Source organism: Pygoscelis adeliae, unplaced genomic scaffold (assembly GCF_000699105.1).
Source record: "Pygoscelis adeliae isolate BGI_AS28 unplaced genomic scaffold, ASM69910v1 Scaffold404, whole genome shotgun sequence".
Classification (NCBI taxonomy): domain Eukaryota; kingdom Metazoa; phylum Chordata; class Aves; order Sphenisciformes; family Spheniscidae; genus Pygoscelis; species Pygoscelis adeliae.
In genome coordinates, this window is record NW_008824598.1 from 282,519 (window position 1) to 305,548 (window position 23,030).

At 45.4% G+C, this 23,030-nt stretch overlaps 1 protein-coding gene across 1 annotated transcript in view; it reads right to left on the reverse strand.

Annotated features, from left to right (window-relative positions):
- The window catches only part of FLNB (filamin B, beta), an 86,483-nt gene that overhangs the window by 24,154 nt on the left and 39,299 nt on the right, over positions 1–23,030 (reverse strand). Inside the window, exons 5-26 of the mRNA XM_009322298.1 lie at positions 22,067–22,214; positions 18,822–18,940; positions 18,009–18,086; positions 17,042–17,204; positions 15,557–15,754; positions 13,709–13,846; positions 12,354–12,480; positions 11,662–11,798; positions 11,098–11,291; positions 10,631–10,744; positions 9,956–10,099; positions 9,491–9,614; positions 9,073–9,233; positions 8,391–8,481; positions 7,966–8,135; positions 5,679–5,796; positions 4,737–4,999; positions 3,523–4,120; positions 3,121–3,294; positions 2,583–2,745; positions 2,035–2,195; positions 723–890 (exon numbers count right to left, since the gene is read on the reverse strand). Coding sequence (XP_009320573.1) covers positions 723–890; positions 2,035–2,195; positions 2,583–2,745; positions 3,121–3,294; positions 3,523–4,120; positions 4,737–4,999; positions 5,679–5,796; positions 7,966–8,135; positions 8,391–8,481; positions 9,073–9,233; positions 9,491–9,614; positions 9,956–10,099; positions 10,631–10,744; positions 11,098–11,291; positions 11,662–11,798; positions 12,354–12,480; positions 13,709–13,846; positions 15,557–15,754; positions 17,042–17,204; positions 18,009–18,086; positions 18,822–18,940; positions 22,067–22,214 — 3,751 coding nt within the window. The remainder of the gene's footprint in view (positions 1–722; positions 891–2,034; positions 2,196–2,582; positions 2,746–3,120; positions 3,295–3,522; positions 4,121–4,736; positions 5,000–5,678; positions 5,797–7,965; positions 8,136–8,390; positions 8,482–9,072; positions 9,234–9,490; positions 9,615–9,955; positions 10,100–10,630; positions 10,745–11,097; positions 11,292–11,661; positions 11,799–12,353; positions 12,481–13,708; positions 13,847–15,556; positions 15,755–17,041; positions 17,205–18,008; positions 18,087–18,821; positions 18,941–22,066; positions 22,215–23,030) is intronic.

Sequence of the window (23,030 nt, forward strand, 5' to 3'; positions counted from 1 at the left end):
GCCAAAATTGCCAGTAGTTAGAGTTCAAACCTGTCTCAGTGTCACTCTTTGGATCACCTTTAAAGAAATCCGAAATTGCTTTCAATGGGGAGCACCGTCCCTGGGAATCCGTCTCATCCGCTAAAATTAAAGAAGGGTTACCTGAGGGGCACCCGCACCAGCACGACCTGACACTCGAGTGCGGAAGCAGCTCTCACCTCCTAGCAAGGTGAGACTTGCAGCCAAAAGGTACTCGCTGCTGAGATGCTGTGCCACCGAGACACAGCTTTCTAGGTTAATGCACACATCATTAACGCTATTGCTTGAGGGTCTTGCTGCTCTCTGGGGACCACTGAGGGGTTCCACCATGTTTCAGAGACTCCTGCAACCCAGTGGCATGGGTTTCCCAAGTCACCATTCACATGTGAGACTTCAGATTTACTTTTTGATGTCTAAATCTAAGCTACAATTTTTCACCACTGATGGTTACTCACATCACTTCTCCCAGCTCTGAAGATTAGGATAAAGCCAGAGACACTACCTAAAGCAGCACTACCAAGGACACAGTTCTCTTACAGCATGACACATGGGTCAGCTGTCAAGGTGCACATGCCAGATGAACACGAGCAGAGGGAAATGCTCATTCAAGTGGTATCACCACCTTTGCAAGCAGGGCCAGGACCATGTTACCCATCCAAATGCAGAAATGGGGACACAGCTGGATGGAGTACTTCAGCTCTTACCTCTGGGTCCTGCCACCACCACCTCAATGGGTGCTACTCCTGCCTTGCTGGTGTCTACAGTGAAGGACTGTGGGATTTTGGCTCGAACAGCTGTTCCCAGACCTGGTCCTGCTATCTTCACCTTGCTGGGATCCACAACATCCTTCACCGGAACCTTGAAAGGACTGCCTAGAAGTTAATGCAGCAAGTGTTAAACACCACAGATTTAACAGTTACAGGAAGCCAAAGGTCTTTTTCCCTACTTTTCCTTGGGCTTTTTTATTACTATCCCTCCACCTCAGGCAGGAATGACAACCCCACAGCCTCCATGCTAATTTTCTGCTTCTGCAAAATCTAGAAGTGTAATGATAGTGCTTCTACATTTTCACTGTCTACTCAACAATTCAGTTGTGATCCATCTGCTTCTCACACCTCAGAAAAAAATGCATGAAAGAAACCAGAAGTGCAAACAAAGCATCATGCAGGCACTTGTTTCCTTCATGTTTTACCAAGTTCAGTATGTTGACAAATAAAATGGGACCAATAGGAAAGAATCAGCTCACTCACAATGTCTAGGAAAGAATACTTAGACATATGCTGTATGACAGCATGTAAGAACTCGAACATTGCAGCAAAATGTGTCTGGCATTTAGGAGCATTTAATTCTTGGTATCAAGCACAATATCCTTCTTTTAATTGTGAACTGCTGGATGCCAGATGTACCTGGAACACTCCTTAAACCTACTTCACTTCAGCTTAACATCCACTGCAAATGCATACACGGGTAAACGTCTGGTTTACGAAACAGTTACTTTGCTTTCTGCAGTGACCAAATCTTGCAGTGTTTAATATAATCCCAATGACAAGCTCACCCATTAGACCACCTTAATGCAGAACAGAGTCTCAAAGGCATCCACATACCAAAGGGCTATTTTCTTGACCTAATGTATTACGCACCACTTGTGCATAATACCAGCTATTTGTCAAGGGCTAGCGTCCCTTTCCCTGTCCCACCCATCTGTACCCGCTCTGTTGTTCCCCCCTGCGGGTGCTAGTCTTAACAAGGCTCCTCCATATCCCCACAGAGGCTATTTCAGAAGCGAGAAGAGACTGCAGCCCTTCCTCAAAACTACTGCAACACAGCACAAAGCGCTCCACACTTCCCTGCCAGGTGTGAGGAACAAATGCCACCACTCTTTCTTCCTGAATTCCCAGGAAAAGCCCAAAGTCAAAACCTCAACATCCCCCAGCAGGAGCAAGATGCAGCCAAGGCACCGAGTCCTTAGCTCAACACCTTCCCCTCTTCTGAAAGCCACTGAGCAAGAGCTCTTACCAGGAATATGCTCTCCCCCATATGTGATGTTAACATCATAGTCTCCTGGAACATAAGGAACATACTCGGCGCTGCAGCTCCCATCCTTGTTATCTTTACAGCTAATTTTAGACTCTGAAGGTCCTTCCACAGTTATTCCAAGGCCACCAATTCCTGCCCCTCTGCAAGACAGAAACGCACGTTGTTAGAATTACCTGCTTCTAACAGCAGCTTCATAGCCTTCACATGCTCTGGCTGCATTTTTACCCTTATTGGAAATGCAGTAACCTGACTTCTGATGTCCAGCCTTCAGCATGCTCTGGCATGCAAAGCCGTTCAGCATAACGTCACTCGCATTTTCCTAGAATTTTATTCTCAACCACTGTCAACCCCTAATCTCTGCAGAGCAGAGTGGTCAGTATGCGATGAGGTAGCACACACAGTAATCAGAAGGACACTGCTTGGCCTTTTTATAAATATTTGTACTGGGTTTAGCATCCTGCATCGCACAGCCCACTACACTCCTCCCTCCCTCAGATATTCCTTAAGGATCAAATAGGCCTAGTTACCTGGTCACAACTGAAAATGCGTTTGGCTGATTTGTGAAAGCTTCTTTGAGTCCGGGTCCTTGTGCCTTCACACGTGATGGATGGCAGCCCTCTGTCACATTCACTCTGAAGGGACTGTTTGGCACAGGTACGCCATCATAGGTTACGCTGACTGTGTGTGGACCTGTTAAGAGGAGGAAAACACGTCCTGAATTCCCTAAATATTCTCATCACTTAACATCACTTCTACAAGATGCTACAGACTTAAATGTCAGTATACGGGTAAGAGCTTCCTCCTGCATTGCACAAGACTTCACTAGTGTTCCATAACCAAGATGCCATCTACGCACTGTTCTTCTGAAGCCAAGTTACCATAAAAGTCAGTTCTTCAAGTTAAAATACAGCTACTTCCTGCAGAATTAGCTTCTCTACTGGCAAAAATCTTGCTAAGATGCCAACAAGTTACTGGCAGACCTCAGCACTTTGCCAAATGAAAGTGTCAGAGCTGCCTGCTCTTGGTTTTCCCCTCTCAAGAAAAAAAAAAGCAGCCAGAGGTTACCCTTTTCAAATGGCGTGTACTCTACTGAATACGTTCCATCAGCATTGTCTTGGATGAGACAGTCCGCAGGAGAGCCGGACGGGCTCGTGATCTGCGTCCTGATGTGGTCACCACCAGCCTTCGTTAGAGGTCGAGCATCCACAGTGAACTCGGTTGTAGCTTCTCGGAAGACATCTGCAGGATACATTTTGAAGAGTCACTTCAAGAACCGCATGTATTTCCGACAACAAAACATTTTTGTGAACCAGCATGATAAACAACTCAGTTGGGAACATACCAAAACACCCCCGTCCAAGGGTCACCATGGGAACACACAAGGCTATTACAACTTTCAATGCTCAAAATACTCTGTGCAGGATAAAGGACCGCAAGTCCTACAAACTGATAATAAGTTATTCTCACCTTTTCCTTCCACTCCTGGCCCAAACACTTTAACTCTGCTTGTGTCCACAGCTGGCTCCACTTTGACCCGGGCTGGGAATTTAGGCACTTGCTCTCCTCCGTATCTCATCTTGATCGTGTACATGCCAGCTGAGAGCGGCACATACGTTACGACATAGGTCCCGTCTTTGTTATCATCGATCTGGACCTCGGCTTTGGAACCAGCATCCGACACCATGTCCACCCGCAGGTCCCCGGGACCCGCTTCCGTGCAGTCGATGTTCAGCAGCCCTGCCTCACCCACTTTACCACGTTCCAGACCCGGGCCCGTGGCAATGACTTTAGAGGCATCAAACGGCATTTCTATGTCTGCCTTAAACGGCGAACCAGGAATGTGAACTTCTTCGAAAAGGATGTTTACGAAATACTCGCCAGGCTTTGTAGGCAGGTAGGAGACTGAGCAGGTTCCATCACCATTGTCTGAGCATTCAATTTTAGCTTCACACGGGCCTTCTACCGTCAAACCCAAACCTCCAGTTCCTGCCCCTTTGGTATCTATTGTGAATTGGGCTGGTTTTCCAACAAGGCCCCCTCGAAGACCTGGACCATGAGCTTTTACCTAGAAGGGAATATGCAGTTGAGATAAACTCATTTTTTCATGTTATTGCCAGCACAGACCACCCAGTTAGATTTGTTTGTATGTGGGACTATTAACAAGCTCTTAAAAATACACAGAAAGTAGTGTCTCCTTTGCCACTCCTCCCAGTTTTACTGTAAAGTTGCTATCTCTCCTCCAAAGAGGTTTCTAGGAAAGGATATTCATACTCTCACCATAGCTGTTTTTATATAGCCATGGGATATAAAAGGTAGAAACGTTAAAATATTTGATGGCTGTACACACATTTTTCTTGAAATCTACTTCCTTAGAAAGAAGCATCTCTAATACAGTCGAGATGCTCATGAGGCCAACTTCTATTAAATTAGGAGCAACACGTGTATTTGCCACACTATGCAGGATGCTTGCAGCATTCTTAATTAGTTCAATCTTTTTTGAAATGCAGTGTTATGGGAATAACTTCCATGAGTCACGGAGCCTGCAAAAGGAATGACGCAGCGCACTGAGTAAGGATGTTCCTGGGTCTGGTTTGGCCAAAACCAAGTCAAGTCTCATGCAATAGCCCACAATTCAGCTTTCGGGTATCAGTTGCTGTTACAGTCCTAAACCATTCACTTACCTTGGAGGGGTCTGGAGGTAGCGTGGCCTCCACGGTATAGGGGCTCCCTGGGATTGGATTGCCATCATAACTCACATCCACCACGTACAGTCCTTCTTCCCTTGGGATGTATTTTGCAGTGCTGCACTCCTTACCCAGGACCGGTTCCACCAGACATGGCACAGCTTTCCTCATAGGACTGGAAATATTAACATCCAGTTTACCTTGCCCACCAGCTCCTTTGGTGTCAATTACAAATTCCTGATCCTTCCCTACTTCCACTCCTGAAAAAGACAAAACTTTATTACTACATTAAGTACTCAACAGCAGACAGTGCTCCAAGAAATCTCTCATGCACATATCACTGAGGGAGCAAGCACTGGCAGGGCACTGCTCAGTCTGCGTCCCTCTGCATGCAAAAAAACCCCTGCCAAACCAAACAAAAAAATAAACAAGTGTTTTTGTTAATCGGAGCTACAAAGCTACAGTGCTAAACAAGCCTGTAAGACATGGCCTGACAGTATCAGAGGCTCATTTCAGGAACGCAACAGTATTTCACAGCCCTAAGTTCTTCTGCTTTTAGACCACAAAGAGACTATATGAATGACATTCTATGCTGTAGCAGTTACATATATTTGAACAAACAGCCAACTAGCCCTAAGGAAACCAAATTTCATCAGCAGGTGCCCAGCCTGGTGAAAAGTCCAGCTCTGTTCACCACAAGGGTCTAAACCCCAACACATGCTTTGTCCACATTGCTATGTAATCTTTGCCAAAAAAAATTTAAATTGAAATTCAGTCCTCAAGAGGACCAGCTAAGTCAGTGGTCAAGCTATAAAGTTGGAGCTAGTTGATCCCCAACTGTGCCAATTTAAAAAGAAGATTGTTTTGCCCACTTCTGTTCCAGCAGGACATTGGCTATCGCCCAGATTCAGGAGACACTTCAGAGGCAGAAGTACTTACTGTTTTCGAGTCCATTGACTTTAACTTTGCTTAGGTCTAGCGGAGCAGCAACGCCCACAGTGAAAGGGCTTTTAGGAATAGGATCACCACCGTAAGTTACCAAAACCTTCATTGGACCCTAGTTGGAGAATTTACAAGTTAGCTCAGTTCCTCAGTTCAGACGCACTAACATCCGAGCAGTACATAACCACTTCACCTAATCCATTTCAGCTGACCACAGCCAAACTTACTGGTTTATGGACTCTCAAGTTCTCATCCCACTGCACCCGTTCAAAGTATTAGATGGTTTTTATTTAATGCAGGAAGAGAGAAAGAAACAGTTCTTTCCAACATTTAATTAGACTATATTCAAGCTGCCTGGCAAAACCTCCGGCTCAGACTGGCTCCCACCCTCCCGGTGCTCAGACCCGACAGCTGAATGAATGTCCCAGTGCTCCAGACCAGGTATCCCCTTCCACCACACGGAGAGGCCAGGCCAAAGCCAAGCCTGCAAAGAGGCCATATTATTACAGCATCTGAAATACCAGGGTTTTAAGCTCTACAAGTCAGAAAGATTAATGCTCTTGTGTATTTTGGCTGCAATACCGCACAGCCATGGCAAGCTCCAGCCCACGATGTATGCTCCTTTTATTCTCTCCTACCGCAGTCCATATTTTAGCTATATTCACTGTTTGCTTACTTTTCGTTCTTGGCCGGTTCAGCTCCCAAGTGAAATAATCATGGATGTTTCACGCAAGCTAGTGAATAGCTTCCATGATTATTCTTGGTTGTTTTTAGAAAACACACACACGGGTAGCTGTAGCAACACCGTGAGATAGATAAGGCTGAGTAAACAGCATTAAACCAAGGCTCCTCTGCTGCTGACGCGGCCCCTCAGGAATTTAACTACCTAGTCCTTCCTCCCCCCTGCTCTGAAGAGTCCAGAGTCTCATTTGTAAGCTACTGCTTACGAACCCAAGAAAGACAGGTACGTGCTCACAGCCTGGAGGAACAACAAGGCTACTCTAATTACTGTGCAGTCTATTTTCATCTTCTCTTTTTAACCATTGCTTTCCTGCCACTGCTATCTGCGAGCATCTCCTGTAAGTCCACAGCTCCTCCGTGACCCAAGGTACTCCTCCAGACGGCAGACACAAGTGGGAAACCTGGTTTGGGCATCCTGGCTTGTTTCAACACTGCTTTTCACATGAAACATAGCAATCTGGTACTGCTCACACACACAGTTCAAACAACTTTGCTCCCTTCTGCATACCAACCCTGACTGAACAAGCAAAAGCTTCTCCAAACAGACACACCAGCCGCATCCCAAGATCATGAAACTGCTTTATCCAAAAACAAACGCTAGCTCTACGGTGCTTCCAAGAATGCTAATCCAGCATTATCAGATAAATAATGCTGTAGTCCTCCATATCAGTCCACTTTTCTACAGCTACATTCAAGGAAGCTGGTGCAGATGACAGAGTAGCTCGTGTTTGTTCAGCAGAACAAGAGCAGCAAAACACTTTCATCTCAGCACTACAGCACCTACGTCTTCAGAAATACATGAGATTCATGCATTCTGGTGTTTAATGGCCCTTTACAAACACGCAAGCACAGCATAAGGAAAAATACTTCTAGTTATTAGCAGCTTCCACTTTCAGCTCTTTAACGGTGTTGCTAGGAAGCATCTGTGAACCAAAATGAGTTAGACTGAATTTTTTTTCCAACCCAAGGACAAGCCTCAAATACAGTCACATACTTTGATGCATTTAATCTGCAGCCCAGCCTCCCTCCTCAGGAGGAACTTGTTCACCCTCCTACTGGGGAGCTGTTGCACCATCACCCAAATGCTGTGCCTTTTGTCCTTGCTCTGGTTTGCACTACAGCTCCTTTGACAACAGCAGCTTGCTAAGAGGCGGCACACCACAGCCCGAACTCTGCAGGACCACGACAGCCCAGAGCAGCTGGTGCAGCAGCCAGCTCTGTTTCAGACCCCAGGAAGGTTCACCACCTTTCCCCTTTGACTGATAAGGTGTGGAATGACAACATGAGCTGTGCGCCACTGCTTCAATATCTTGCTTGTTCCCAGAAAAGAAAACAGTGAAAAGCTATCAATAACTACACCAGAAAACTGCATTATTGCTTTCCAATCCCAATTGTCCTGCAGGCTTTAGGGATCCCAGGGAACAGGACACCCTGGCAAGTTTTATCTGCTCGTTCCTCCGTGCACAGGTACCAGGGAGGGAGGTCACAGCACTACAGCCACATGACCCATTCATTCTTGTGTTCCTACAGGAGTCAGACCTACCTGCTGTATTGGAGTGTACCTAACAGTGTGGGAATAGTCATAGTTGTCAATGATATCCAGATCTGCCACCGCCTCTCCTGGCACCGGGCTGCTGAACTGCACATCCAGCGGTGCTTTTCCAGCTCCCTTGGTGAACACAGTGAAGTGCGTTGGCTTGCCATTTTCCACGCCTGAAGAAAAATGTTAATTCTAATTTATGCAGAGCTCGCACATAGAAACTCTTCCCAAGAAGCATTTGGTACCTATAAAGCCCAGTCAAGCAAAACGCCAAGGGAATGGTGTCATTTCCAATCGCCTGGCACCCTCACCCCGCTGTATCCAGGACTGCATCACTGCATCCCAGCAATGCTCAGCCAGGCAGTGGCTACCCCACAACAGCCCCTTATGGTCCAGCACTGGCCACACCATCTCAACCCAGCTCTCACCAGTTTTGTTCAGTCCAGGTCCTTCAGCTTTCACTTTGCTGGCATCGTGCGAGGGGTCCACTTTAACTCTGAACGGGCTAGCAGGAATTTCCTGCAACAGAAACACAGCTCTAAACATAACCAGGTCACTCTTCAGTAGCCAAAACAGGACAGATAATCATTTTAAGATACTTCTGCTTTAACTCCAGCACCATCTTGAGTAAAATTTTGCCTCACTTAAACGCTCTGCTCTGCCTCACTGAGTAGTATCATTCAAAGTCTAGGGCAAAGTGACTAGCTGGACAGTTTGCAAGGGCCTCCCCCTGCAAGGGCCCCCCCCCCCCCCCTTTTTTTTTTTTTAAGGAAAACTTATTTTTATTCCCATGTTCCTTGGAGAGTCACTTAGGTTTTCTATCCTTTAGAAAGCAGCTTTGCCCCGTCACTGAGACCACACTCATTATGCCAGCCCAGCACATCACATGCTTGAACTTCAGTGTCTCCAGCCAACCCCTCTCATTTGTGTACCTTCAAGCACTACAAAAGTGTTTTTAGAAACAGTGACCAGACAAAGTGCATGTGAACTGAAATGGAAGGAGCCAACTGTAAACTGCCACAGCCAGCTGTGAACTGGCACGTGCTCAGTGATTAAAGAGCAGATAAACAGACTCTAGAAACATCAGGCTGTAAAACAAAGATTACAAACCTCTCCTGCAAAAAGCACTTTAATAGTGTAGCGTCCAGCAGCAGGTGGTGCGTATTTCACTGTGAACGTATCATTAGCATTGTGGATGATGTCAAAATCTATGTCTTCTTCCTCATCGCTGACCACACGAGCATCACACTTAATTCCAACACTGACATCACCTAGGAAAAGCAAATGGAGGTTTTGTTACTGGATGGTACAGACATTGCTAGCCAAACAGCCAGCACATTCCCATTTCCAGTAGTTGTTCAAGTCACCACATTAATTGATGCAACAGATCACATCACATTCATTGCAAAGTTCTGCTTCCCAAGGTTTTTCCATGAAAAAAGGAAAACCAGCATGAGACAGTACACAATCCCCCCCCTTGCATGACCTGTGGTTTTGATACCACAGCAACAGCCCAGCCTGCCCTTACCTTCTCCTGCATCTGTGCAGTCAACAGTGAAGTGGGTTGGCTCATTCGCTTTCAGGCCAGTTCTCTCCACGCCAGGTCCAAACACTTTCACTTTCTGAGGATGACTCCCTTGACCTATAAGGACCTACATGGATTCACAAGGGTCAGAATCACACATCTGTGTCACGCTCAAGACCACAGCCAAGTCAGAGCATTGCTTGGACAGAGGCTACAGGAAAACAGTACCAAGGTAAGAACAAATTGCCCTGACTCCCCCAGGCTGGAGTGACAGGAGACCTCCAACACGTGAGCTTGTAAAAACAGAAAGCTTTTTTCAAGTGGATAGATTTGTAAAAAAAGGGAGCAGAAGAGCACACCTCCTTGAAATTCACAGAAGGATTTTATCGTCCTAGTTGTAATAACAAGTAGTTGTGAGCACAAATGTCCTACTTGGCTAGAACTAGTAATATCCATCTCTGTACTTACCCTAAATGGGCTATTGGGCACATTGGCTCCTCCCCAGACAACAGAAATTGTATGTTTGATTGGTTTAACTGGCACATAGGAACAGGCAAACACACCATCAGGCTTGCTCTTTATCTGGATATCGATAGGGTTTCCTTCTCCATCCTAAAAAGCAGTAATACAAGCAGAAGGTTCAGGTACTTTAGAAATGTTTGTATAGTTTGAACAGCCCAAGACTGTTCCAAAATCTGTTTTGTTTTCCCAGAACTGCAGCTCAGAAATACTGAAGAAACATGCAAATTACACCCCTGTAAGTCTTCCTCATCTAACACTTGCTCATTCCTAACACCATCCTACAACACATATTTTAACAAGCTCGCCTGAAATTCACAGGCTCAGAGACAGACACTTCAGGTGCTTCCAAACAGCAACTCCAGAGAATTACAGCTTGCTTGCTGAGGAGACTCCAAGTAAGGAAGCAAAGCCATGTATTTCATATGCCAGGGAGAAGTCACCTTGTCTTGAGCTTGGTTTGTTGCCTGACTACATTACACAGATCAAAGCACAGAGCTTTGAGAGAATTACACATGCTCAGAATTAAGTGGTGTGTAAGCGAGTAGAAATACTTAAGGCATTTTTCTCGACAGTATTAAGCCCTTTTGCTGAAGTTTCACGTAGCTGCCTTTGGCTTTTTACCTGTGCATACATCTTCAGAGGTGCTTTCCCAGCATCCTTGGTTTCCACTGTGAACTCAGCAGGATTGTTCACTATACAGCCAGTCCTCTCCAAGCCTGGGCCATAAGCCTTCACCTAAAAAAACACCCCAAGAGTCTTAGCTTGCAGTTCAGAAAGAGAAGTACGACTAAGCGATTTATTTCTGAAGACATTCCCCTTCCCACAAAACCCATGAAGCATGGGATACAAGTAGAGGCTAGTGTGAAAGTTGAGAATTTGGACTAATTCAGCAAGTTTTCATTACATTAAACCAAAACCACAACAGTGTTATTAGAAAAAGCTGAGTAATATCTGGCTGAAGCATAGCAAATTCAGAGCTTTAAGTAGAGGCAGCCTAAGAGTAAAGCTGGTTACCAGAAGCCTTCAGAAACATCTCTACTGTAGTTATATCCAAGACGTTATGTCATGGGTGAACTCTTATACACCACCTTATCTGGGTTGAAGTCTCCTGAAGCTGGTCGGATGAAGGCCATGTAAGGGCTGTCTTTTATGTCCTCATCATCACACATGATGTGCACAGCATATTCACCAGGCTCTTTGGGCCAATACTTCACATCACACGAGCCATCGTTCTTGTCATCACACTCAATTTTAGCCTGAGAAGGACCTTCTATTGCAAAGCCTGAAAAAGGAACAAGTACGTTCCTCATGTTAGGTTTGCGGTGGCTGCTAATTTAACACCACTTCCCCAAACTGCTTTTTATTAGCCATAACCACACGTGATGCTCTCTATCACCCTTCTCCAGCAATATAGGAGATAATTCATCATTCCCTTCTGGATCTCAACCCACAAAACCACAGATTAACACTCCCCATCACACACGCTCCTGTCTCTAGGACTTGCCTTTGATACTCGGACATAAGTTTGTGTTTAGACCAAAATGTCTTACAGACGTGTTTTTTCACTGCTGGGAAAGCTATTGTTTCTCATGAGTTCGTTGCTACTATTGCAATACATAAATATTTCAGGCAAACTAAGTAAAGTGACATACCAAGAGAGCCAACTTCTGTGCCAATGGACTCGACCACAAAGTCAGCCGATTTGCCCACAATCCCCTCATGCAGTCCGGGCCCCCAGGCTCGCACTTTCTGAGGACCTGCTTCATGACCCACTTGAACTTCAAAGGGGCTACAAGAGAAAAGCAAAGCATAGGATTAGAAATGAGGACAAATACAGCATCCATGTTTTTCCCCAGGCATTTTAATGAGGCTTTACACTGGATTTCCCAAATTAATAGATACTATCATGTGGCGGCACAGTGCCCAGCAGACACTGTTTCTAGCAGAGAGGTCATCCAACCCATCACGTGCTTACATCTTGCACCACAAATCCTGAGTACTAAGTACTTGGCTTGCACTGCTTGCTGTAGCCCTGGACACTAAAATAACAGATTCCTTAAAAAACTCACAGCAAAGTCCAAGCTGCATGACCCACCAAGTTTTATTGGGTTTTGTATTCGTCATTTTGGGTTTAGCAAGACAGATGCAAATCACTGTTCGAAGCTTTCCCAAAATAAGCCACTGCAGCCCTAAAACAGGCTGTAGATAAACTGTCACAGCAACTGCTTGCCACTAACTTTGTCCCCCCAGAGTTTCTCCAAAGGTTAGCATTGCTTTAAAAGTCCACCAACTACACAACCCACCAAAGGGCACAAAAACTCCAAAAATACTACTTTGAACTCACCTTTTTGGGATGTTGTGCCCACCCCATGTAATCGTGACAACGTACTTTCCTGGAGTAGCTGGATAATATTCAAATGCATATACACCATCCATAAAGCCTTTTTGTTTCACCAGCTCCTCCAAGCCCTCTGTTGAAAGATCAGTTCAGCATTAAACTTAACAGCTTGCATCCTGCCTTCAATTACTCAGACAAGTTCATGTTTTCTAGTATTTATTTTAGCTTGCAAGAATAAATTTCTTCCACCAGAAAAAAAAAGGTCAGGTTGTAAGGGAAGTTAGTTCTAGTTGTCCTCTAGGACAAAGACAGCAAACACTTCCAGAAGAAATACAGCAGAAAGTGTTTTAAGTTACCAGACTTAATAGGTTCCCTTGTGTTTTATTTTCTTAGTCTGCAGTATGATGCATGTCATATGTTAAAACAAAAAAGCTTAACATTTGTCAGACTTTGCAACCACAAGTATGCAGAGAATGCCTACTTTTCATTTTCTTCAAGATGAAGAATTTAGGGAGAAAAGCTTAATACACTAAAATTTACATCGATATGTCTGTTGCTTTCCAACCCCCCCCAACCACATTAAGCCACACAGTCAGAGCACTGTGTGTGTGGAGGAGGTGAAGGCAATACAATGCACCTTTTAATACCATCCCAGCTGGGGGGAGGTGACCGGCTCACGAGTACAGCACAAGTACAACATAAGCACAGCAGCTCCCCGAGAGCAGCAGCACAGCCACCGCTGCTGGCAGCCTCAGGAGCCCACTGCACGAGCCAGCGGCCGCTGGCGCTCCCATCACCCCAGCCTGCCGTGGTCCAGGCAGAGGGCCACATCCACAGCTCAGGACACAGCAGAGGACCTGGGGACAGATCCTGGCAGAAGGTCTCCATGTCAGCCTACAAGTTCCCTGGACACTCTGCTCCCCTGCTCATGTGCCCGACATTCCAGTGCAGCCAGGAGTGCTGCTCTGAGCCATTCCTAGCTTTATGAGAGCAGATTTCCACCCTGCCAAAGACCCTGGAGCGTGACTTGCTCCCACAGATCAGATGAAGATGCAGTGCGAACCCATAAAGCTTGGAGGCCACAGCAGGCAGACGCGTGGATGTTCTCAGTTTTGCTAACCAATATGTATTAAAATAGAGACCTAAAACCAGGTGTAATCTTACCCAGCCCTGCAGACTGAAACCTTCACACTAGACACAAAGCACCAGAAAACCCTTCTGAAATTTAGCTTTTTATGGTGATACAAATCCCATCAGTTCCATCAGGCCACCACCTCCTTAGTGCTCTTCCTTTTTGCAGCCTCCACTTCCCCCCCTTCTCCAAAACACATCCAACAACACAAACTCATCCAAACACTTACTTGGTCCCTTTATAGTCACTCCGAGATCTCCGCTCCCCGCTGCTCTCGTATCAACCTTGAAGTCAGCCGTTTCCCTCATGCGGACGCCCTTGGGCTGTAGACCTCTACCAGTGGCACGACATGCATTCGGATTGCAGGCTGCAAGGGAATTTCAGACATCAATACCGTCTTTGATTCTCAACATACACGTAGCCTAGCCAGCCTGGAACAACCTTTAGTTTAATGTTGACTCAGGGCAACCACAGCTTAGCTTTCAGCACAAGTTTTAACGTTATTAGCATTAAGGCAGACAGACAGGAGTCTGCCCAGCCATTGTCTATGTCCCAAGGCTTTTGGGCAGTAGCATTCGGTGCAGCCAGGCAACACTGACCCCCTACAAGGGCCATTTTTTAGAATTAAAGCAAACACTCAAGCCCTGTTGCTTTCCAATTTGATGCCAGTTATCAATACAAAAAACTTCACACAGCTATCACGTACTAGGCACAATGTTCTTGATGCCTTTCGTGTTGAGAAGCACACTGCAGCATGGGGTGAAGTTCCCCTTTGCAGATAAGCCCCAGTGAACAGTATTATTGTGCTGTTCTTTCAGAAGCATATGACTGGAATAACTGCTATTAGCAAAGCAGAGTTCTGCACGTGCTTCGTTAAGAGATGTCATGTCGAAACCCCCCTGCTTGCCACAGTCCACACTTTCAGAAGCAAAGCCATCAAGCCCTCTGCAGACCAAAGCAGCCATGGGTAGGGGCAATAGGTTACATATGGCTGAGCTTAAGCTTACGCTTGACCCCTTTACTCCAACTGCTTCTCCAGGCCTGCAGAGTGGCTACATAAATAAGTAAAACGCACTTATGAACAGTTTTCGTTACACAATCCCAGCTATCACATGGTCTTCAACTCCAGAGACCTGAAGGGTTTGAAGAGACTTACAAATAATCACAGCTTCTCAGCAGTGTAAACCCAACATGCATGTCCCCAAAATATACCATGCTTACAGCAAGAGCACAAGTCTGCCAAGCAGCTCGTTAGGTTTTTTACTCATTTCAATAGCTTACAAGTTTTACCCTCGCCCCTGCAGCAGCCAACATCGCTCCGCGTCCTATGCTGGATAGTGTAAGTGAAGATCGCATGCCATCTGCTAGCTCTGAAAACTCTGTGGGAGCATACAGGAGCGTGCCCAACGTGGAGTGGGAACAGCTCGCAGAGGCCTTACACAGCTGAGTCAGGCAGCTTGTGGTTAAGCCAGTTTCACTAACTGGGTCACACACCGCTTCAGTTCGCTTGCAACTTTCTTCCCAAACCCCAGCAAAACCAAAAACCCTTTTGGCCAGGACAAGCTGCAGGCTAGAAGCTTTCGAAAAGCAAACATGACGGAGAATCCTGCACACCTCTTACCAACTATGAAGCCATTAGCAGTGAAGTCCAAAATTCCACAAATGGAGGGTAGCTCAGGAGAGATGAGCAGAGATCTAAAAGCGTAGGAGCACGTAAGGATGGAACAGAAAGCAAGTTAGGTGTCAGTTAAGGAGGAAAACAGTAAATATAGTCATTTGAGGAACAAAGGTGGAAAACAGCAAGACACTGCAGAGCTGCATAAAACACTTCAAAAAAAAATACAAAGGGCAGCTTAACATTCAGAGGTCTAGGCAGAAAGGAAACTCTAGCGACAAAAGCCATATTACTGTTAGAGAGCACTGTTTTACTCTGTGAATACCCAGGTGACCCACTGAATCAGGTCCAAGATGTTGATAGGTACAGAGAATGTCCAAGGCAAGATTCAAGCATATTCTGGGATCACATCCAAGGAGAAAAATAGCCATCTACATTTAGGTGCATTTTTAAAAAGCATACCCTCTCCGACAAGAACAGTGCAAGGAGTTTTGGGAATTGCCTCCCCAGCAAAAGTCACTTTGACAATGTGAGGACCAGCTTGAACAGGTTTGTAGGTGCAACGGTAGACTTGGTTGCCTTTGTCTTCTACTGCAACTTCAGCAAGGCTTCTCCCCTGAGGATCCTCCACTTCCACGTTCACATCACCCACACCGGCACCTGCAAAGGAAACAAGGCCAGCTGAGCCTTGACTTCCCCACAGCAACATACACTGCATTTAGGATCACAGCCAGCTGTCCGGGCTCAGCCAGCCGTCCTCTGCTACATTTCTAGGCACAGTTGAAGTGTTCAGCTTCTGCTGACAGCAACCAGACATTCAAGTGTGGAGGGGGCAAGACCGGATGGTGGCATCTCCATGAAGCCAAACTGACAGGGCTCTGCTGCTCCATCCACAGGGTTTCACAACAATAGCTAGTACTGAGTACACGTACAGCCTGGTTACCCTATTGCTGCCACCCCGTAGCACCTCTATCACAGACTAACCCACAACTTCACCAGTCAGTTCAATGTCTCAAGCTTTGAAGCAGTTTAGATTAAGAGCTCGGACAACGTGCATGCTGGTCTGGACAAGGATCCTTCTCTGCCGGACTATACATATTCACTTTTGTTCAGACACCTGCTCCTCTCACATTTTATTCAACTCATCATGCAACAGAAACAGTTTTCCAGACACTTTCAGAGGCCAGACGTGCCTTTACATGATTCAGACCGCTCCCTCTCCCAATTAGAGGCTGAACATAACACTTCCCCTCACTATAACCACATTTAATTTTATTTCTAAGCACCCTCAGGCAGAAGGCAATTTAAAATATGCTACTCAGCATATTTCAGTGTTTAAATACTTCAAGTAACTGCCCTAAGTAGTTTTGCATTGTTCTAAATGAATTAGCATTTGTAGCATCTTATTGACTCATTCCTCTAGGCTACAGCATTGGCCTAATAGCAGGCAACAAGTCACATGATGGAGATCCTTAATGAAGACAGTAGCCCTCTAATAATTACAATAGAAGTTGAAACCAGTTCATCATTGAAGTACGAACCCAAAGTAGCACTGCAGCAGGTTCTTTCTGTAAAGCTAAATACAGAACACATTAAGCATTCACAGTTTACTCACTGTTCATCCTTCAGAGGTGAGCATTTCACATTCCTGTTTAAGATAAGCTGGGGGAAGAAACCAGCTAGGAACTTGCCTGCTACCATTCAGCAAGTTCATGGCAAATTTCTGGGTAATGCTTAGCACCTTCCTGCCCCAGCTCAGCTCCATACTTCAAAAGTTTCATACACAGCTGAAGCCTCCAGAGCAGCCTAGCTGGCTCAAGTTCACCTCTGAACTTGATGGTGCTGCAAATCCTCATCCACTTTTCAGTTTGTTTATTCCTCCAAGGCTTAGGTTCTCCTCAAGTTTGAGGAAGCTGTGGGATTTTGGCACTCGTTCATCCTGCTTACCTGCTGTGTAGAGGTCAAAGTAGGTAGGCTTGTTGGCAATGTTCCCTGTCGCCTCCAGTCCCGGTCCCTTTGCTGTTACTTTGCTCGCATCTCCCTGGGCTTTGTCAACATTCACTTCAAACGGGCTCTTTGAGATGTGCTGCCCGGCAAACAGGACCGAAACCTAGAGACAGGCAGCGTCAGCTCCGACCCACCGGGCAGAGGCAGAGCTCAGTGTCACTGCCACGTAGCCAAGCAGGGGTCAAGCGCCTGCATTCCTAGCACAGGGAGTCTATGCCTGAGAGGTGAGAGAGACCATCCATCCCACAACCTTCATCCTATCCATACAGCATAACTGCTGGCCACCTCCTTAAAGTGCTACTGATCATGGGGTCAGCCAGACCAGTGGGGATGCTTGAATCTGGATGTGCCAGTAAGAGGCAGATCACCATCCAGCAATGAAGTGGTAGCAGAAGTTGCATTTATCTTTTCAGGCTGGCTGTGGGGACCAGCCACTCAGGCAAGTGCCAAGCAACGGGATCACCCATCATAAACCTGCTTCCACAGGCGTCTGGGGACAGAGCTGGGTGGGGAACCTTCTCTGCAGAACCCCTATGGTGTACAATATCATCAAAAAAGAAACACCTTATAGAAACAACCTGGTACTTTCCTCTGCATCTCTGTCACAACCCACAAAACTGGCTTCATGAGCTGCAAGCAGTGGCCCCACGTGAGAGGAGAGCCAGCTGTAGCACTTGATACAAACACCCACGCACTTTCTCCCAGCACACACCCCGTTCCCCCTTGAGAAGCGGGCAGCCCAATAGCCCAGACGGAGAATTAAGGCCACATCAGATTACCTTTTCTTCAGGATGCCCAGAGTGGCTATTACGCCGTCAGTAAATAGGCAGCCCTCAGGGGCTCATGTTAACAACCAGCAGAGCAGCGCGTTTAACCAGAGAATAGTGGTTATTGACACACAACCTACCTTGTGAGGTCCAGTAACCTTTGGCACATACTGAACTGAATAGGTCTTGTTTTTGTCACTGGACGGCGTTATCTTCGCCTAGGAGAGAAAACACATCACATCATTGAGCTCTACCTACACACGCCAGCCTACACTTCTCTGGGTAGCGCTTGATACTGTGAACTATTTCCAGAGTCAGCAATGTCAGAGACACGTTGCTGTGGGAGCAGGGATCCTTGCTACCTCCTCTTCTCATATGGAAAAAACCCCATTGGTTTTGTCTTTACATGAGACGAAGCAAGCTACCTTCTCCCCACCCCAGCCCTTTCCCTTGCTCTGGCCAAAACTGAGGAGACATTAAGTCCAACATACAGCTGTATTTCTCTGGAATGTTGTAACATGATCAAGTGGAGCACTTGGATGAGAAGTTTCTATAAACATTAAAACCAGCATTTTAACTCAAAATGATTCATGGCATCTAAATAGCTGCTTTAGCCATTCTTGCAGAATGAGTAAGGGCAGACAGTGATTTAGTGATGTGTGTTATCTAAAAGCGTGTCAGAATGTACTTGGCCAGTCAAGCTAAAGCGCTGCAACTACTGGACACTGGAGTTGTGTTGCTTAGTTGCAGATAGTGACTTTTTTTCAAGTTCATCCAGTAAGGCAATTAGGAGGAAAAGCTTGAGGCTTGCACTTTTGATAGATGGTATTTTGCAACTTCTTTTTAGATTAGTTATCTGCTAAGACCTCACTTGTGAAAGACCAAGGTTACTGCAAAAACTTCAGCATTCAGACCAGCTTTACTTTTCCACACAAAATATTTAACATACATACCTCCTCTCTGTTTCCTTCTGGATCCTCTATGAAGACCATCAGGTCTCCCTGCCCAGCACTGATGGTGTCTACCGTAAAGATGGCAGGCTGCTTCACCATGTTCCCATGAGGCTCAATCCCTGTGAGACAGGCACAGGGCGGCACATTAGCTGTTGCTACAAAACCCAAAAGGTAGTATGGAGGCTACCCACAAGCTGTCCAACCCGTCCTCCCACACGAGCCCCCAGCACCAGCTGCCCCGGGCCGCTGCATGACACCTCTTCACCAGCTGCCCAGAGCATCATGCTCACAATAACCCCTACCCTTACAATACAAGCATTTTTAAAAATTGGTTGAATCGCTGACACTCAAACTCCTCTCAGGATCTCTGGCTGAGTCAGGAACCCAGCTGGCATCTGCTTTCAGGCAAAAGCAAGTTACCCCATTTGCCTGAGCAATGTACTGAGGGTCACCCCCACAGCTGGCAAGTACCCAGCCGATGCTGACAGGGAGCAGGGTATGTGCATTAGTTGCTCTTTAGGAGCTGCTCTGCTTCACACAGCCAAATGCTGCAGGAAGGGCAACCAGGGAGGCAGGAGAAAAGTTTTGGGAAGCCTTTTGGTAAAGGAATTACCCTACAGCCAAGACTGAAAGACTTATTTAAGCAAGACTGTTCTTGCTTACTTGGGACTGTTCTGTCCCATTTTACTCCATTTTCAAAACTCAGCTGTACAGACACCACTCAGATTTATTCTTTGAAAGCTGCTCAAACTACTTTGTCAGAGTGAACACTGTACAAATAGCACACAGGAACCTCTTTAAACCACAAAAATCCTACAATTCAGTGCCATCTCCACTTAACTTTTAACCAGTGTCCCTATTCCTCAGCACAGGGCCTGCTACAGCACGCATTTACCAGCACGGTTTCATCATCTCCCTATACGTAGCCCCAGGTCATGACACCTGTCATGGCGGTGTCAGACTGAGTGGGCGGAAGAACTTCCCAAAGTTGCTGGTTCCAGACTAGCCCAAACATTTAAACCCTTCCGTCCAAGGGAATTACTCCTCAGCTTATTCATAAAACCGTGGGCACTACTGCTTCATAGCACAATTAGTGGAAAGTGCAACGTCTGATAGATTATAAAGGAAGTGGTTGTGAACAACAGAATTCCTGAACTTGTTTATCTTCAGAAAACAATAACTTGAGAGCAGTGCAAGGAAGATCATGTTTTTACTAGGAAATCTGAGCATTCCGATAAGGTGTTAGCAATTGACATTCATTCTTTCAAACTAAGCCCTAGATTATCATCTAGTTTAAACAGCTATAAATTCACTCTGCATATCTTCAGTCCACCGCACAAGCATTAGGATACGGTATTCAAGTTAAGTATCCCTTCTTCTGCAAGCACAACGAGAAGGATTGCTCATCCTCAAAAGACAGCTTCAGCCAAGACAGCATTAGTCACAGCACTTTCTTAGCTTACATTTCATCTTCTAGATTTTACTCTCTTATTAGAGATCTGCTTTGGCTTGTTAAATGAGAACTCATAGTGCATCACTAATGATCTGCACGATCCTGTACAGCATCTCTGCAGGCTCATTTCACATCAGGTCTACACACAGCTGCCCTCAGAGGAAACCACCGCAGTGTCCAGGGTGGCGCGCTACAACCAAGACTCATGTTGGGAGGTCATGAGCAACTTAGATGGAAAAACAGTAATTAAAAAAGCTAAGACTGACCCACTTCACACTTGACAGTCACCTTTTTCTGGAAGCGTGAAGACCTGTTACTCACTTGTCCAAAAGACCCTGCCCAGTTTCGTAGTGAGCCCCTTGCTGCTGGAATCACCTTTCAGTTCTGACATACATTAGCAGTCAGAATTGTCAATTATATTTAGTGATTCTGTTTCGGTAATTAACTTTGGGAAAACATCAATCTTTCAAGAAGAGCCACTCACCCTTCATAGTTTCTATTACAACGGCTCCAGAGCACCGTATGCATGAAAGTAGACAACAAAATAATTCCAGGTTTTGAAAGAGTAAGAACATGAGTAAAGCCAGATTTGACAGATTGAGGCAGGTTGATCAGTCATTTACACAGTAAGTGGAGTATAGGTAGTCTATACATTTGGGGTCTGACAAATTGTCTATGTATCATGGTTTGCTGTCGAAGGCACCAACAAAGGACATAAACCCCAAGCAGGGCAAGTGCTAAACCCACTTCTGACTATAGTGACCACTCTTCAGTGCACAGAGAGTGTCCATGTCCATTCATTCCACTAGTTAAGTTTCAATGGAAATCAAGTTAAAAAAAATAAAAACAAAAGAAATAAGGAAAGTTTTGTTTCTTTCCATTTCATTCTTGTACACACAATTCTGAAACCCACTAATTCTAAAAATCTTGGAGGACCAACAGCAGCGCCCAAATCTAAAAAAAAAAGAAGATGGAATGGAGAACAAAGTATAATGCTTAAGTAATGTCTTGCTACATACCAAGCACATTAAAGGTAAAAATCTGTTATTCATTTAATTGTGACTGTATTCCAATCTAGAGTACATCCATATCAGAAGTTACAGGAAATTATCCATTTAAAAGGTAAGTTAAAAATAAGAATGCCTATGTAGATCTACAGTTGCATAAACATCTATGGACAAGTCCTTCCAATTAGCAAATAGAGCCTTTACAACAAAGGCTCAGCACTACTTAATGTTTGAAGGGTTACCAAGCCACCTTTGTGCATGTGCAAGCGAAGTATTCACACCTACCGATCAATTAAAATAATTTATTTAGAATTAGCCTACCCTAATACACATCTGCCATCAAACCTAGGAAACTAGAGGCCACCTCTACAGAGAGCCTCCTCAGAGACACACAGGTGTAAAGAGGTTTTTCTTCTTTAAATGAGTGCTTTATCACAAGAAGCATTCACTGCTAAATCAACGACCATCAGCAGCAATGCTGCTAGCTTAAGTTTCACATCAATGTTCTTTTAGCCCCATATCACGCTACTTCTTCCAGCTGTGGACTGCAAGGCTGGCAGCTTGCAGAACAGGTTCAGAGACTTTGGGGAATTTACATGTTAGAACTAGGAGTGTCTTTTGGACTATATCCACGTATTTCTGAAACTAGGCACCACACCAAGAGTATACAAGTGAAACTTTGAAGTCAGTTACAGTAGGTCTGGAGTTCAACATAAGCAAAAAACCCCACCCAGCTTTCTGAAGAGTTAAACACTCCGTGCAGCTTAACCTCACCGAGTCCTTACCTCTGCCATAAGCCCTTGCTTTCTTTGGATTCAATTTGGGTTTTAAAGGAGCTCCTGGTTTCAGCTTGGCTTTGGGGAACTGGGACAGGTAAGTCATTACGGAGTGCTCATCCACATCAGGATGGATAATTTCTTCAGGGGTAATAACCTGAAAGACAGGGTAATTAAGTATATTGTACCAATGCTTGGTTACCGCATGCCAACACAGAAACAGAGCTATGACACAGAGTCTTACATTTCAGAACTCCCACATGCTAATGTCATTTCTTACATTTATTTTCCCTTTGATACACACAACATCATTTATTATCTCATGGCAAGAAAATCAAGAAGCTCATTATGGTCCCAATGTGGTTTGGGGGCTTTTTGTGCCTTGATTATCAGGGGTTCTCAGGAGACTGTGACAAACTGAACGGTGGCAAGGCAAGACTACGGTAGCTATATTCCCCTCAAAAAGCAACATGGGCATAATTGAAACTGAAAGAATTAGTAATTCATAATCCTGTGCGCTACAGCTCTGAACTGCAGTGCTTGCAAAGTGAAACTTGTGACCAGTCTCTTCTCCTGCTCCAACAATACAAGCTGCTCCGACAGCTTCAGAGACTTCAGCAATTCTGTCCAACTTTATTAGCATGAAAACAATCCGGTTTGCAAATACATTGTTCTCTGTTTGAAAGTCATCTTTGCAGGTGATTTCCTAAGCCAGAGAGTTTCTTCTGTGGAATTCAATGCAGCAAAACAAACCCACTCCACGGGCTAACAGAGCAGGGGCCACTACACGTGCACTTTTTCCCCTACTCTACATGCTGCAACACCAGCCGTCTTCAGCAGAGTCACCTACACAAAATCTTACAACCAGAGCTCTGAAATGTAATAGTGCATTTCATTACAATTTGCCCTTTCTCAAGCAATTTCACACAAGTAAACTGTAACTTTTGGAAGTGTTCAAGCAACTTCACCTGCT